This window comes from Apodemus sylvaticus, chromosome 4 (assembly GCF_947179515.1).
Source record: "Apodemus sylvaticus chromosome 4, mApoSyl1.1, whole genome shotgun sequence".
NCBI lineage: Eukaryota > Metazoa > Chordata > Mammalia > Rodentia > Muridae > Apodemus > Apodemus sylvaticus.
Genome location: NC_067475.1, coordinates 165,249,794 through 165,268,464, shown reverse-complemented (window position 1 = coordinate 165,268,464; position 18,671 = coordinate 165,249,794). Strand labels below are relative to the sequence as shown.

Below are 18,671 nucleotides of genomic sequence, written 5' to 3'. Positions count from 1 at the left end.
TGTTTTACTGTGGCTCTGTGCTGGCACGCTGTTCAGTCTAGGGTCAGACGTGAATGGTGACACAGCCGTCAGTAGGCTCCCCTGCTAGTTTCCTGCCAGGGACACATCTCCATCTACCACTCCGCCCCTAATATGACCCACTCTGTACTACTTGGCCTTACAAAATCGAGTTCCCTTCCTCCACCTGGCATGTTCTGGCATCTGCATTTTCTGAACTTACTCAGGGTCTATTCACTTTTAGGTATAAATACTAAACACCCAGGTTGAATGAGTTGCTACCTTCAACACTTTAAACTGTAACCACCCAGTTATGTTGTAATTATTTCATTAAGAGACTAATCTCTCCTTCAAAACTGTTAACCTCACTGGCCTCAGACTCGGGACGACAGACCAGTGTCTTGTACAATTGAATACATTATTTAACAGTTTATGTACAACCCATAAGGAAAATTTCACATTCTCCCCGTTTAGTCACTGCAAGTCATTAAACATAGAACACAGAATCCATTCCTCCCTTGGTGGGTTACAATAGTAGATGCTGGTTTAATAAGTGTTTAATTAAGTGAACCATTAAAATTATATTGATTTTAATATTTCTGATTAGAGATTCTCAGATACTTCTTCCTTTCTTTCAGCCTATTTTTTCCCTATAATAATGTCCTATATTAGTGAACGTCCTCACTATAACTCAGAAACCATTGCTGAATCATTGCTATCCACTTAAATTCAGTGAATTTTCACCCAATGTTTTGTAAGGTTCTGAGTTTTTACACGTGTATAGACTGAAATTTAATGAACACATTTATCATCTTTTTCTTGAACAGAAGGTCCTATGAAAAACTTATCCAAAACATATCAAACCCAATTAAATGCGTGCTTTCTCCTTGATTATTTTCTGTGATTCTTCTGCCGTTTATGACATTTGACATGTTGTTCTTCTTATGCTATCCTTAGGGGAAAATGCATGTCTGTTTAGATTTGTTGTTTCATTGTTTCAAATGTGGATGCTCAATTGCTTATTTATATACCATTTTCATCTCTCTAGCCTTACGAGTTATTTTAAATTATAGTGCCAATTCAAATGTTTTGGTTTAGTACTGTCCTGGTTATTTAAAAACTTATGGCATTTTGTAAATTTTAAATCCAGTTACAGGGAATGTAGGTGAGGTCCAGCAATAGAGTCCTTACTGCTTTTGCAAAAGGTCCAGGTTCAATTTCCAGCAACATGTCAGATGGTTCACCACTGCCTGTAAGCTCCAGCCACAGGGGCTCCGACACCCGCTTCTGGCCTCACAGGCCGCAGCACACACTGTCTGGCGCGCGCGCACACACACACACACACACACACACACACATAAATAGAAATAATTTTTAAAAATTTGGTTTCAGGTGTCACACAATAGCCTGAAAGCTTTAGTTTGGATCTACATGGATTCTACAGAAGTCAGAGGGACAGAGCCGTTAGTGTATGTGGAGTCTTCCTATTCGTCATGGACACTGTTTCCTTGGCTCAGCTTCCAAGCTGGTTATTAATATTTCTTGTTTCCAAATAGTTTTGTTTTTTTTTTCTGTCTAATTTTCAGGTTGGATTGGTGATTTCTATCTTCCATCTTTCCTAATGCATACAACCAATGCTCTAAACACACCCACTCTTATTTCAATGCAAACATTCATTTCATTTGATTGAAAAAATTTAATTAACTTTGAGAACTGATGATCTACCAGGGGTAAAAATTGCCATCATATAATGATGAAAGTGTCCTCTGTTCTGGAAGGAACACTAATCTTTAATAAGCATGTGTCTTATAAAGACATCAGAATCTGATCTTTATAATAATAAGCTTCATGAAGACATTAACAACTTCCCTATTAAATACTTGAAATACATAATCTGAAGATGGGATATTTAGTCTCCCTTTGTTTTCTAACTGTCTTACTGATTTTATTAGTTTAATTATGTTTAAATTTCGCAGTATATTTTACATGATTTTCCCTTTAAAATGTATTGTATCTCCCCAGTTTTGACGAATGTCCCAAAAAAATGCTAGTGAAAAAACAATTTTCATGCTCTTATGTGACAAAGTATATAATTGCAATCAGATAAGACTGACACACTGCCTTTTCGCTCATTGATACCTTTGTTTGGATTGTCTCTCGCTGAATCTGTCAATTAGCAGTAAGAAATTACTAAAGTATTTAATAGGGATGTTGCTAATGTCTTCATGTAGTTTATTATTATAAAGATCAGATTCTGATGTCTTTATAAGGCACGTGCTTATTAAAGATTAGTGTTCTTTCCAGAACAGTGGACACTTTTATTATCATACGATGGCAGTTTTTATCCCTGGCGGTCATTTCTTGCCTACACCAAGCTTTATCTGATATAAATACGGCATTTCAACTTTGATCACTGCTAACATGATATATTATTCTCCGACCCTCTACTTTTAATCACTGTATGTGCTTACTTTAAAAGTGAATTTCTTGTAGCCACACAGTATTGACATTTTTATTGAAAATATACTCAGTTTTTGTAATTTGATATGTGAGTATTCCTGTGCCTGTCTGTTTGGTTATGTTCCCCTGAGTACAGGTGCCCACAGGTGGCAGAGAGAGCAATAGGCCCCCATGCAGCATGGAATTAAAGGCAGGTTGAGAGACCTAACATTAGTTTTGGAAAACAAACTTGTGTCCTCTACAAGTATGTGTTCTTTTTCTCCCCCTTGAATACTTTCATTATTTGCATTTTAAATGCTATCGCCCTTCCCAGTTTCACCTCCAGAACCCCCCTATTCCATTTCCCTTCCCCCTGCTTCTATGAGGGTGCTCCCCCACCCGTGTACTTACTCCTACCTCTCTGCCCTCTCACTGGGGCATCAAGCCTTCATAGGACCAGGGCCTCTCCTCCCACTGATGCCCAACAAGGCCAACCTCTGCTACATGTGCTGCTGAAGGCATGGGTCCCCCATGTGTGCTCCTTGGTTGGTGCTTTAGTCCACAGGAGCTCTCTGGGGTCTGGTTGGTGACATTGTTGTTCTTCCTATGAGGGTGCAAATCTCTTCATCTCCTTCAGTTTTTTTCTCTTAACTTTTCCATTGTGGACCCATGCTCAGTCCAGTGGTTGGTTGCAAGCATCTGCCTCTGTATTTTTCAGGCTCTGGCAGATCCTCTCAGGAGACAGCCACATCAGGCTCCTGTCAGCACGCATTGGCATCCACATTAGTGTCTGGGTTTGGTGACTGTAGTATATGGGATGGATCCCCAGGTGGGACAGTCTCTGAACTACCTTTCCTTCAGTCTCTGCTCCACACTATGTCTCTGAATTTACTCTCATGAGAATTTTGTTCCCCCTTCTAAGAAGGATTGAAGCACCCACATTTTGGTCTTCTTCTTGAGCTTCATGTGGTCTGTAAATTGTATGTTGGGTATTCCGAGCTTCTGGGCTAATTTCCACTTATCAGGGAGTGCACACCACGTGTACTCTTTTGTGACTGGGTTATGTCACTCAGCATGATATTTTCTAGTTCCATCCATTTATCTAAGAATTTCATGAAGTCATTGTTTTTAATAGCTGAGTAGTACTCCATTGTGTAAATGTACCACATTTTCTGTATCCATTCCTTGGTTAAAGGGTATCTGGGTTCTTTCCAGTTTCTGGATATTAGAAACAAGGCTGCTATGAACATAGTGGAGCATGATTCCTTGTTATATGTTGGAGAATCTTCTGAGCATATGCTCAGGAGTGGTATAGCTGGGTCCTCAGGTAATACTGTGCCCAATTTTCTGAGGAACCGCAAGACTAATTTCCAGAGGGGATATGTCAATTTTCTATCCCACCAAAAATGGAGAAGTGTTGCTCTTTCTCCACATTCTCACCAGCATCTGCTGTCACCTGGGTTTTTGATCATAACTATTCTGACTGGTGTGAGGTGGAATCTGAGAGTTGTTTTGATTTGCATTTCTCTGACGACTAATGATGGTTAATATAGTAAAAATGGCAATCTTGCTGAAAGCAATCTACATATTCAATGCAATGCCCATCAAAATTCCAACTCAATTCTTCATAGTGTTAGAAAGAACAATTTGAAATAACAAAAATCCCAATCCCAGGATAGTAAAAACTATTCTCAACAGTAAAAGAACTTCTCAGGGAATCACCATCCCTGAGCTCAAGCTGTATTTCAGAGCAATAGTGATAAAAAACTGTGTGGTATCGGTACAGAGATGGCAGGAATATCAATGGCATAGAATTGAAAATTTAGAAATGAACCCACAGATGTATGGTCACTTGATCTTTGACAAAGGTGTGGGGAAAAAAGACAGCATTTTCAACAAATGGTGCTGGTACAACTGGAGGTCAACATGTACAAGAATGCAAACTGATCCATTCGTATGTCCCTATACAAAGCTCAAGTCCAAGTGGATCAAGGACCCCCACATAAAACCATATACACCAAAACTAATAGAAGAGAAAATGGAGAAGAGCCTCAAACACATGGGCACAGGGGACAGAACACCAATGGCTTATGCTCTAAGATCAAGAATTGAAAAATGGGACCTCATAAAATTGCAAAGCTTCTGTAAGGCAAGCACATTGTCAAGAGGACAAAACAGCAACCAACAGATTGGGAAAAGATCTTAACAAATCTCATGTCCAATAGAAGGCTGATATCCAATATATACAAAGAACTCAAGAAGTTAGGCTCCAGAGAGCCAAATAACCCTATTAAAAATGGGGTACAGAGCTAAACAAAGAATTTTCAACTGAGGAATATGGAATGGCCGAGAAGCACCTAAAGAAATGTTTAACATCCTATGTATGTGTTCTTAACCATGGGCCATCCCTCCAGCCTGATTTGTCTTTTATTTGATTTATTGGTATATTTTGTTTTGTTTTGTTTTAACAAACAATTGTAAAATAAACAAAATTATATCTTAAAAGTCAACTTTTTTTCTTAAATGATAATGTATTCATTTACGTTCTTATATTTAAATATAGGGAATGTTGTATAGTCTGGCCTATAATATGATTTAATTTTTATTGTGGTGGTTTTAAATTTTTGTCTCTTAATTGCACACATTACACATTGTATACTAAGAACTATAATGTTTTCAATTTTATAATTATTATATATGTGAGTATATAATGTGCAAAAGCAAGAGGACAATTTAGTAGAACTGAACCTCTTCTATCTTTATATGAGTTCAATAAACTGAATTCAGGTCTCTAGGCCATGGCAGCTTCTTCTTCCTCTTCTTCTTCCTCTTCTTCTTCTTCTTCCTCTTCTTCTTCTTCTTCCTCTTCTTCTTCTTCTTCCTCTTCTTCTTCCTCTTCTTCTTCCTCTTCTTCTTCCTCTTCTTCTTCCTCTTCTTCTTCCTCTTCTTCTTCCTTTTCTTCTTCCTCTTCTTCTTCCCCTTCTTCTTCCCCTTCTTCTTCTTCCCCTTCTTCTTCCTCTTCTTCTTCCTCTTCCTCTTCTTCTTCTTCCTCTTCTTCCTCTTCTTCTTCTTCCTCTTCTTCTTCCTCTTCTTCTTCCCCTTCTTCTTCCCCTTCTTCTTCTTCCCCTTCTTCTTCCTCTTCTTCTTCCTCTTCTTCTTCTTCTCCTTCTTCTTCTTCCTCTTCTTCCTCTTTCTCTTCTCTCTCTACCTCTCCCTATCCTTTGTCCTTTAATTTGCTAAATGGTTTTACCTATCCTATCTTGCTATTGATATTTAGACATATTTTTTTAAGAAATAGTTTATGAGAATTTGATCTTTCTTTAACAACTCTGTGAGCAAATTTATTGAATGCAAAGTTGAAGCTCAGAGTTTGAAAGAGTTGTTAAATACAATAGAGTGTTTTTCTTCTAAAAGAGAGATAGGACCAGTCTGAATTTAGGAACAATAACTCAAATGTCAGAAAGAGGAAGGGTGCACAGCAGAGCCTGGGAGTGAATCAATGCTGCTTTGGAAGAAGTTTCGGGGAGATCTGGAGGTTACCTGTCCTAATAAGTTATTGGAAAAACAAATGGTATGGAAATGTACTAAACTGTGGAATTTCATGATGAGTGAGAGGAAGAAGAGGGGAGTATTAAGGGTGACCCAGGAGGTCAGGATTCAATGTTAGGCCAAATGCTAATAAATTAACTAACATACAGTAAATACAAGGAAAAGAGGTCATAAGTGATAATTAGTTCCCTAGTATAGACAGTACAGGTAGCTATATATTTCAAATTATATTTGAATTAAATGCTTTTTGAAGTTCACAGAAATACTGTGGATCAAAAGCTATTTAAAAATTTATAAGTGCAAAGAATAAGATTCAGTCTGTTAGGTAACCAGAAGAAAAATAGAGGCAAAGACATAAGTTACAAATTTATCAATTATTAGATCATAATTTGTAATATCAAGACAACTTTTTATTGACAGTAATTAGTTTGAGCCATTCTCAGATAGTGGCCATTTGTAGTAGTCATGCTATTTTTAAATGTGACCAGAAACCTGTTCTGATGACAAAGATCTAATTAGTGTAACAATACAAGTTAGAATTAAACAAGTGGTTTTAATGAATAAAACACTGTTATAGAACACTTTAAACTTATTCATATCAGAAAGTTCCTCATGGTTAATGAAAATATTACAACAAACTTGTAATAATCATATATTAAGGGCAGACAAACAGCATTTTTCTCTAACATCAGGAATGAGCCAGGTATGCCAACTGTCCCTCTCATTTGATACAGTGCTTTAAGCCCTAAGGCATCACATGAGAGCCTATGACCCTATCAGGAGCAATGGTGCTGTTGTATTTCACAGGACAAACCACAGATCTCTCAGAATCCTAAATTTTCAGAATCCTACACGTTCTATGAATTGCTTGCATTTGATTTGAAAGACACTGAAATAATCCTATCCACTGCAACCATCCAATCTACAAATCCCATCAGTACTTTTATTCATCCTTTAATGTATTGAAGGTCTCTTCTTCAATTAATGGTCTAGGGTTTGAAGTTTATCATCCACATATATTTAATAGGAACTTGAGAAGCTGTGTGTGTGTGTTGTGTGTGTGTGTGTGTGTGTGTGTGTGTGTGTGCGCGTGCGTGCATGTGCATGCACACACACATGGTCATGCACATGCTATAATTAGCAAGAATGTCACAAGACTCAGTATTATGGTTATTTTCTGTGCTAGACCTTAAAGTATCAAATATCTAGGACCCCCCTTGACTCCAGCCACCAGTATCACAACTTGTTGTATCATTTATATTTGTTCCCATAAAACCTAAAACAATCTCTCCCATGGTCCATCTACTTTGACCAAAGCTGATGGTGCAAAACTACTGGTATCATTGTGCTTGTCCTACATGTTCCTTAAAAGGGACCCTTCTTGTTTTGTAACCCAAAGACTGCTTTTGACAGTACCACACACATGAATATCACTATATTCCTTCTATAGGAATTGGAGAAGATAATTTTCTATTTTCCTGAAGCTTCAGAACCATGTGTATTTCCACAACACTTGCCACCCCACCCCTTCCTATCTTGTGGGACCTGGAGGCAGTCCTACAGATTGTGCATCAACAGGACCATGACTGCTGCCATCACATATCAAAGGGCCACAGTGCTTGGTTCTAACGTGTCTGAGGAGATACATATGTGGAAGTCTCTATTATCTGAAAAGATAAAGCACTTCATTCATGAGTCACTTCAATCTAGACTATCAAGGCACTCACAGACTCTTTGATGTTGCTGACACCTAAAGAAATCGAATGGACATTGAACTTGTAAAGTCATCTGGACTCAGGCAAAGGATCAACTGATACCATGCTTATTTAAATGGAAACATTATTCTCATACAGAGAATACTCAATAAAACAAGTATTTTAGTACATGTGCAGACTTCACTGTAGGGACCAAAGGATCATGAAAAGTCAAAAAACTATAGTTTGGATACTTTCAATGAGAGGAGATTTTTTTTCTACAAATAGATCCCAATTAAAAGCAAATCCTTAAACTGCCTGAAAAAATCAAAGTAAGGAAGTTAAAGAATCTCATTGAAATGCAAGAGGATGTAGATAGGTGACACAATGAAATGAGAAAAGAAATATCAAGTCATCAGAAATCTTAGGAGGTTTAAGATTTCTCCTGCCTTAAATTTAAAGAAATATAGAGAGCTACATAAACATAAATCTCTAAATTTGGAAGAAGAATAGAGAAACAATAGAAACAATAAATAATAAAGAATAAAGAATAAAGAAACAATAGAAAAAATGAAAGCAATAAAGGGACAGATAATGCATAAAGAAATATTAAAAAATTCAAGGTAACATTAAGAAAACAATTTATGCCGGGCAGTGGTAGTGCACGCCTTTAATCCCAGCACTTGGGAGACAGAGGCAGGTGGATCTCTGAGTTTGAGGCCAGCCTGGTCTACAGAGTGAGTTCCAAGACAGCCAGGGCTACACAGAGAAACCCTGTCTCAAAAAAGAGAGAGAGAGAGAGAGAGAGAGAGAGAGAGAGAGAGAGAGAGAGAGAGAGAGAGAGAGAAGAAGAAAGAAAGAAAGAAAGAAAGAAAGAAAGAAAGAAAGAAAGAAAGAAAGAAAGAAAGAAAGAAAGGAAGGAAGGAAGGAAGGAAGGAAGGAAGGAAGGAAGGAAGGAAGGAAGGAAGGAAGGAAGGAAGGAAAGAAGGAAGGAAGGAGGAAGGAAGGAAGGAAGGAAGAAAATTTATATTTGCACGAGGGAGCCAGGTGGCTCCACAGCTTTGAGTGCGTGAGTGCACGGCCTGCCAGGAGAGAGGGATCTCCTAGCAGTGCTTTCACTTCTGAGCACAGAGATGAGATCTCCACCTTCTCTCTGGAGGGAACAGCTAGGAGCACACAGGGCCTACCATCAGTGGACCTGCTGGGACAGGAGTCTTCTGGTCTCCCAGGAGTACAGACACAGGCTTACAGGCCCACAGGAGGGACATGCTCCAGCCCGAGACAGGAAGACCAACTAATACCAGAGATAGCCAAATGGTGAAAGGCAAGCACAAGAATCCTACCAACAGAAACCAAGGCTACTTGGCAACATCAGAACCCAGTTCTTTCACCACAGCAAGTCCCAGATAGTCCAACACACCGGAAAAGCAAGAGTTGTATTTAAAATTGTATCTCATGATGCTGATAGAGGACTTCAAGAAGGATATAAATAACTCCCTTAAAGACATACAGGAAAACATGGGTCAACAGGTAAAAGCCCTTAAAGAAGAAACACAAAATTTCCTTAAATAATTACAGGAAAACACAAACAAGTTAAGGAACTGAAAACAAAACCATCCAGGATCTAAAAATGGAAGTAGAAATAATGAAGAAATCACAAAGGGAGACAACTCTGGAGATAGAAAACCTTGGAAATAAATCAGGAGTCATAGATGCATGCATCAACAACAGAATACAAGAGATAGAAGAAAGAATCTCAGGTACTGAAGATACCATAGAAAGCATTGATCCTATAGTCAAAGAAAATGCGAAATGCAAAAGGCTTGTAACTCAAAACATCCAGGAAATCCAGGACACAATGAGAAGACCAAACCAAAGGATTGTAAGTATAGAAGGGAGCAAATATTTCCAACTTAAGGGGTCTGTAAATATCTTCAACAAAATTATAGAAGAAAACTTCCCTAACCTAAAGAAAGAGATGTCCATGAACATACAAGAAGCCTACAGAACTCCAAACAGACTGGATCAGAACAGAAATTCCTCTCATCACATAATAATCAAAACGCCAAATACACTAAACAAAGAATATTAAAAGCAATAAGGGGAAAAGGTCAAGTAACTTATAAAGGCAGACCTATCAGAATTACACCAGACTTCTCAACAAAGACAATAAAAGCTAGAAGATCCTGCACAGGTCTCATACAGACCATAAGAGAACATAAATGCCAGCCCAGACTACTATACCCAGCAAAACTTTCAATCACCATAGATGAAGAAACCAAGATATTCCATGATAAAACCAAATTTACACAATATCTTTCCACAAATCCAGCACTACAAAGTATAACAGATAGAAAATGCCAACATAAGGAGGGAAACTACATCATAGAAAAAGCAAGAAAGTAATCTTCCTCCAACAAACCCAAAAGAAAGTAACCACACAAACATAAAAATAACACCAAAAATAACAGGAAACAGCAATCACTTTTCTTTAATATCTCTTAACATCAATGGACTCAATTCCCTAATAAAAAGGCATAGACTAACAGAAGTATTTTTCATGTAAATCTTCAATTTTATAAACAAATTTTTGTAGTTCGCTTTCCAGTTAATTTAGTTTTTATGTCTAGCATTTTATCTGTATTATTTTCCATGATAATCTTAAATTTTAACATCTTTTTCTATATATTTCTTCAATTTTATCAGAAATAATTTCCATGTAAATCTTCAGTTTTATCAGAAAATGTTTATACTTCCACTTTCAACCAACTTAGAAATATTTTTATGCCTACCAGTTTTTCTGTATAATTTTCCATGAAATAGTCAATTTAACATGTTTTTCTATATATTTCTTGAATTTGGTCAGAAATATTTTCCATGTTAATCTTCAATTTTATTATAAAAAGAAAACAATTTATGTCACAGAAAATCTAGGAGGACACATACACAGAAAGCCTGAAGACATCATTTAATAATATCCTGACTAGACTCATTAAAAAAAGCACTTCTATATATTTTTGTATGCAGAATGTAAAAGTATGAAACACACAGAATTCAAAAATAGTTCAGGAAAAGTGTCACATATAAACTGAAACCTGATTAGACTGACAACAGATTTTCAAAAAAAAGAAAGAAAGAAAGAAGGACACAAAACATATATTCCAGAAAGAAATAGAAGGAAATATTAAAACAGAAAAAATAGCCAACCAAGACTTTTATCCATCAACTCTATCATCTGTAAGTGAAGGAGAAATAAGTCCTTTCTAGAAAAGCAAAAACTGACAGAACTACCAGCACCAGACCAGAGTCCTTCATGGGAAGCAAGGATGGAAGCGACTGTTCTTAAAATGTACCACTGTACAGGTTCATTGGCAGAAGAAACACATACAAAAGAAGGACAACAAAGTGAGGAGATTGAGATGCACCAAGCTACAAGGTAATAAAGAAAAAATGAAGGACTCACAAGACAGCAAGACTCACAAAACAAGACCATAGTAAAATGGCTTGTTTGTCACACCTATAATCCCAGTACTTGAAATCTGAATCCAGAGGATTATAAATTTGCTGCTTGGCTATCACAAGCTAGACATATCTTATGAAACTTAAAAGGAAAATGACCAAATGATTAAAGGAAGCTTAAATGTATAGATAACGACCTTGCAGATAAGCACATGCAAATCACCAATCCAAAGACAGATTCCTGGGAAAAAAATAAACAAAAGGCAAGAGCCAATTATACAACGATATGCTGGAAACCTACTTCACTGGCAAAGAGAAGCACGGGTTGAAAGTGTTGGAGAACGATAAACCATGCAAAGAAACAAAAGGCAATGAAGGTTATACTATTTTGATAAAGGAATCAATCAGCCGAATATATATTAATTAACACATATATTTCTAACTCTGGACTGCCCAATACATAAAGCAATAACTTATATGCCTAGCAGTAGAGACTCAAAACAATGCTAGCTAATTAGAAACTCTGTCTTTTTATTTTCACATCAGAGAAATAATTCAAACAGAAAATCAGCAAGTAAGAATTAGAGTTGAATCATACTATAGAATAAATGGACCTAACACATATTAAGGGGACATTTCATTTAACAGCAGCAAACTATACATTTTCTTCCTTGCGACACAAAACATTCTTCAGGATAGATCATATGCTAGGTTACAAAGCATAAGAATCGTATCATCTGTCTTTGCAGGGCACAGTCGCATTGTTGTTAAGGAGCTCTATTGTCATATGTTATTAAGTTTCTATAACTTACAATAATATTAGTTTCCTAAGCCTAATGTGTCCTGCAAACCATGTTTTTAACCAACCCTGAATTTGTAACAGGACACTGTAGCTGTTTTCAGACACCCCAGAAGAGGACATCAGATCTCATTATAGATGGTTATGAGCCACTGTGTGGATGCTGGGAGTTTGAACTCAGGGCCTCTGGAAGAGCAGTCAGTGCTCTTAACAGCTGAGCCATCTCTCCAGCTCTCTAACCCTGAATTTGTAATCCACACTGCATATCCTTCCCTTTGTCTTGCTAAACTGAACCTGTGATGCCTGGTTGTTCTTTTGCCTAATGAAAATATGTCCTCCCAGAAACCTTGATGACTTCGCAAGATGATTCCACGTGATATATTCTTGCACTCATGGTTATCACCTTCTGTCTAACAGCCAATTACTTCACAGCTTTTTGCTATTAATCCTCATGTTTCTCCATAAGAATCCTCAAAAGTCAATGAGGTGTTGCTCTCTGAAGTCCAGATTAAGGGTGAGGCAGCCATCTGGCCAGACACTTGTCTGCTTTTTAATAAAGCTTGCTTAATCAGACAGCCGTGGAAGTGTTTCCTGCCCCTCTGGTCTAATAAAGATCATATGTTAAGTTATAAGTAAAAAAGTAATATATTTTTTAAAGGAATTATTGTATCTTTGTAGAGCACAATGGAATTAAATTAGAAATCAATGGAGAGCAATTGTTAACAATCCGTGAGATACATTTTTATTAGTTCTTTGTTTATAATATTAATGAATACATTAAAAGTAAATAAAAAATTTATAAACAACCTAACAATACACATCAAAGACTCCAAACAACAAAATAAAAAGCAAAATTTTAGTATAAAACAAATTTTAGAGCAAAAATAACTGACACTATAAGCCAAAAATCAAGTAAATGAGTTAATATTTTGAAAATATAAACAGATTTGACAACTATTAGAGAAAAGGAGAGAACAAAATAATCTCTTAAATAAGAAATATAAAATAAATAAAATTATATTCTATATAATTCTATATAATTTATATTCTTATATATAACCTTTTACATATATATTATATGTACCATATATCATATATCATATATCATACATCATACATCATATATCATATATAAGGAAATGTGTAAAAGAAGACATTGCAACTGATGCTACAGCTATGCAGAAGCATAAGAAAATACTATGAACATCTACATACAAATAACTGGCTCTAGGAAAGGAAATGTTTCAAAAGGGAGGCATCTGGGATCATCAATCTAACTCAAAGGAGTCCAGTAAAACCTCTGTACTATCAGACTCCACTTACATGAAATGCCTATGAAAGCCAATTCTGTTTAGATAGAAGCAAGATGTATGGCTAGCAGCAGCTAGCTAATAAATACAGAAATTCTTTTGAAGTAATATAATCTGACTTAGCAATGGCAAACAATTGTGCATTTTGGTTATATTAAATGCAACTGACTTGTGCTCTTTAAAATGACTCTGCCATAAATAACCCTTTAGATTTATTTTTATTTTGTGGATGTTGGTGCTTTGTATAAGTCTATATATGTGAACCATGTCCATGTCTTGTGTTCAGCAGCATTAGCAAAGGGTGGTGGATCCTAGGAAACTGGAATTACAGATTGATATTAGCCATTTGGGTATTGGAAATCAAACCAGGAGCCTTCTAGAAATGCATCCAATTCACGTGACCAAATGGAATCATCTCTCTACTTTCCCACGCTAATAGTATTTATTTATTTAATTTATCAATCTGATTGACTATCTGTCCTATCTATCTATCTATCTATCTATCTATCTATCTATCTATCTATCTATCATCTATCTATCATCCATTTGGTTTTTTAAGACAGGGTTTTTATGTGTTGCCCTGACCTTCCTGGAATTCACTCTGTAGAGTGGGCTGGCCTCAGATTGAGAAAGATTCTCCAGCCTCTGTTTCCTGAGTCCTGGGATCCTCCAAAACTGGAATTATAGATGGGTGTTATCCATGTGGGTGCTGGGAATCAAACCAGTGGTCATAGGGAAACAGTTAGTGCACTTGAGCATTGTTCCGTCTCTTCAGTTAGCCTCCCCTTCAAATCATATGCTGAACAAATAAAAATAATGCGTAACTAGCAATTAAAGAAATGTGAATTAAAATAAATAGTGGGGGCTAGAAAGATAACTCAGCAGTTAAGAACACTGAGCTTGCAGAGGACTGGGGTTTGGCTCTGAGCATCAGTTTATGTGACTTCGCAGCCTGTGCCTCCAGCACCAAGGGACACAATCCCCCATCTGTCCTCAATAGGTACCTAGATGCACTTGCACTGCTCACACAAAGAAGGTTAAAATAAACATTAATAAAAAGAAACTTGCTGAGAGCATCTTTCTTTTTACAGAATTTGCCTTAAGCAATTTGCATAGGAAGAGACCCAGGTCACAGCAAGCAGTTGGTCTATGTACACCAGCACTACTGAAGTTCCCCTCAGAAGCAAATCCTAAAATCTTTCAAGTTTTTAGTATGCTCGAGTGGCTAAAGGTACTCTGTAATCCTGTTGGTAGTGGCAATTTTGTGACTTTCTCTCCTCTTTTCCTAAGATTAACAGAAACCATCTTTATGATCATATCCTCATGGCAGTATTCAGTTTGAGTGTGCCTTCTTGGTCCATCTTTGTAGGAATGTTTGTTACTGGGGATAGTATCAGTGCTGCTCTGGTTTCTTATTGAATGTATTGAGTGATGGAGAGGTGGATCAGCAGATAAGAGCACCAACTGCTCTTCCAGAGGTCCTGAGTTCAATTCCCAGTAACCATCTATAATGTGCTCTGGTGCCCTCTTCTGCTGTGTCTGAAGAGAGCAATGACGGTGTACTCATATGTAAAAAAATAAATAAATCTTACTGAATATATTGAGATAACCTATTTTATATTTTCATGAAAAAATATGCAATTAATTGGTTAAATAAATCTCTTTCACTACATTTTCAACAATCTCCTCTTCCCCTCTTTTATCCCCCTCCCCCATTTCTTTCAATATTTTCTCTGCATATGTTGTTTTGCTCACCAACTAGTATTGAAATACTACTATTATTTTATTTCTGTGCACAGAAAATAAGATTGAATTAGTCATAGCTTCTTATGGAAAAGATTGATTTAACGTACTCAATACCCAAATATCATGATATATAAAATGTGGAAATTACTGTTTAGTAGGCACCCTTTTCTCTGTCTGTCAGTTAGCAAACAGCATAGAACTTTGTGTACTGGGTTTCAGTGACCACTTGTCATTTTCTGCACCTCTTCAAGAGGCAGCCATTTTCCCAAGATATCAACCCACTTCAATGGAAGTATGTAGACAAGAGGGACCTTAAGCAATGTCTTATGAACAACTGGAAGGGACTTTGCCACATAAGGCTTCAGTCTGACTAAAAAGATAAGATCATTTATTAAATAAACCTTACAGGATAATTTTTACATTACTTTATTGTCTGCGAGGAAACCTCAAAGAAATGTCTTCAGCCACAAACTTCTGGAATAAAGTAGTCATTTTAAAAAAGATTGCAAGATACAATGTAAACAAACAAAAACTAAATGTCTGTATATTTACCAGCAATGAATAATTACAATTTGTAATGAAAACTAGCATTATTCAGAATCTTGCTGAAGTGTGAACTATATTAGTATAGGTCTACCAGTTATGGATGGGATCTGTATGTGGATGGATACAGAATTCTGATGAAAGAAACCAAAGGAAGGTACAATCCCCTGGAGAGCCATCTCATGGCAATGGCTAAGAAACTCTGTTTTAAAGATGTAGAGACGTAGGTCTCAGCAAATAAGATGTGTAGATGACAAGATAATTGCATACATTATAAGGAGGAATCTGACTCACATATCTAAGTGAAATAACCACGTTTAAATGATTGACATAAGAACATGATTGCAACTGCCTACCATTCCAGGACAAACTCAAAGGATAGGTCAGCAGACACCAATGATTCCGGGGAGGGGGTGATGGGTTGGTTGAACATGGGATGAGGGAGGGGACAACAGTGAATCCATGGTGTGTGATACTATGCTGATATGGCCCACCCAAAAAATGTCATAACACAGAGAATAAAATCTAAAATCAGAACATTAGTATTGGTTCATTTATTGTAACACATCCACTACATTATAATGCCTGGAACTGCAATGGGCAAGGAGCACATGGAAAGTTTTGTACCTTTTCCTCAAATGTTCCATTTTCTTCAAGCTATAAAACCCATTATTTGGGGAAATAATCTATTCACAGAAAGTAAGCAGTAACTTAGAGAAAAATTATATGCTGTACACAGTAGAAACTATATACATGGATTTATATGCAACGATACAATTACGATAAAATAGCTATGTGCTACTTCTCACCACAATTTTCAGATGTTATATTCTGTTTTTTTTTTTTTTTTTTTTTGTCTCCTAATGTAAAGCACATCCCAGGATGAGCAGGATAAACTGGAAGCCAACAAATACAGGGTATCATGATGGATTCCACTTATTTGGAAGAAAATGCAATAGTATTAGACTCAGTTTCCAGGAACGATGTATTCCTAAAGGACAGAGTAATGCCACCCACAAAGGGGCATAGTTCCTGTTCACCTTATTCTATTCCACACTTGCCTCCTTTCTTGTCAGCAAGTACAATGGCTATATGATCATAGAACTGCCTACCAAAAGCATATTTTCTAATTTCCGCGTGAGAATGTAAGCAAAACGACGCAGCACGTACCAATTCATCGATGCTGATCATCAACACACTCTCATACGCTTTCCCTTCTTTGTCTTTAATGTGGCAGTCAGATGCTGTGACGGGCAGCAGAACAAGGATCAGGGGAGGAATTCCAAAGATATATCTAAAAGAAACTGAATCCAGCAGTTAATGAGCATAGGATAGATGGCCCAGCGTGTTACCTGCGGTTGTGTCTTACAGTGGGATAGAACACCTATGTCTAATAATTTAAAAATACATCTCAATTCTGGCATTGCATAGGAACAGCTATACAGTGAAAAGGATCACAATTAAGTGCAGCAACCAGGCTAGGATTAGGGTTCTTGTTTCGTGTGTAGGTTGTATCCCCATTTATGCAGAGCAGCTAGGATACAATCACAGATTTCTGAGAGATATCCGATGGGGAGGGGTGACAGCTTTGTAGTTGTGTTTATGTTAAAAGTCCCTGAAAGAAATCATATCTACAATAAAAGAGTTATGCTATGGTTTCTTAAGGCGTCTTAAAGTCATATCTTATTTAACATATGGGACAGATGCCATGTGAATATTTAGTTACACAGAAACCATGGTCCCCATGATGGTAAACCCAGTCCTTCCCTAGAAGAGCGATGTGAAGGGGTTACCTCTTTGTTGTTTGCACCATGGTGAGTCTTTATAATGATGGACTTACAGAGTTTTACTTTCACCTAATCTGATCATGTTAAATCATGTTTGAAAACTCTTTCCCTTATGTCATGATTTTGTGTATCTGTTTTCCCAAAGACCTAGATTCTGTTCAAGCATAGCTCTCTTTAAATTCCTTCCATGTTAGGAAAATCTCATACGATAGACTCATGACCTCTCAGCTGATGTTTATGACTACATTCAATAAGTTGTGCCAAGCAGAGTGAACTGTTTAATTAAAAGGAAGGAGATTCAAAATGGAATCACTTGGAGTAAATAATTAAGATGGAAACCACTGGTACGGAAAAAACGTTAAAAAAAACCTATTTCTTCATAAGTCTACATATCTTGCTTTCATTTTCCCATGAACTCAGTTATATTGAACATATACTTATCATGATTTTCCAAATTTAACTTTTTAAAATCCTACTGTTCAGAATTTTATGTGCATCCTCTCTATTTGAGTCTAAACAATATTTCTCTAAACCCAAGGAATTGACAGTGGAAAAAGCTTAAAGAATGTAAGGATATCATAAGGATGATATGTACTATTGTACTATTTCTTCCATGGTATTAGAAAGGCAGGAATATCCACCATAAATTATCATCTGAGTACCCATTTTTTTTTTACAAATAAAGAAAGTGGGCTTGGCAGAAGTTGTGGAATATCACAGAGCTTCATCCATAGACAAAGAACTACAGGCAACTAGGTCATGCTAAGCACAGGAAACAGCCATCACTCCTCTTCTCTCATTTTTTGATCATGTATGGACACCATCCCAGTTTCTAGGAAGCATGTCATCATTCCTCACCTAAACTCTATACCCCCCTCCTTGCTTTTCAGCCCAGAAGCCAGTGTATGACTTGACTGGCTTCTATTCGTAAGGCCAGTGAACCCACCCAAGAGCTGCCTTCTAATAAACCTGCCTTCATCTACTTTTAATCTGGTCTAATCTGGCCTATATCTGTCTCATGGATGGAAGAAAATTACTATCATCTTGGTTCTGAAATCCAGGAGAAGTTGAGCCCCCGGCCCAGTGGGCTGGGCCCCTGGTTGCATGGGGTCTGCTCCTTTCTCTCTCTCTCCCTCTTCATCTGAAGTGATCAACTTTGGGCTTACAGGGACGCTAAGCCATGGCCTAGTCTTTAGATTCAGAGATATCCTTTACACGGTTTCCTTACTCGCCACTGTCTTACCCCAGGCTATCACGTGGGACACTGTATCATAGGTCTCCGCAAGTCCGGAAGATGGGCAACAGAGTCTAAATCCGATACTCAGACACTCCTGAGGCACCTGCTACA

The 18,671-nt window shown here is 37.1% G+C and overlaps 1 protein-coding gene across 1 annotated transcript in view; it reads right to left on the bottom strand.

Moving 5' to 3' along the window:
• Positions 1–18,671, bottom strand: part of Il7 (interleukin 7) — a 62,018-nt gene that overhangs the window by 34,383 nt on the left and 8,964 nt on the right. The window contains exon 2 of the mRNA XM_052180892.1: positions 16,707–16,840. Coding sequence (XP_052036852.1) covers positions 16,707–16,840 — 134 coding nt within the window. The remainder of the gene's footprint in view (positions 1–16,706; positions 16,841–18,671) is intronic.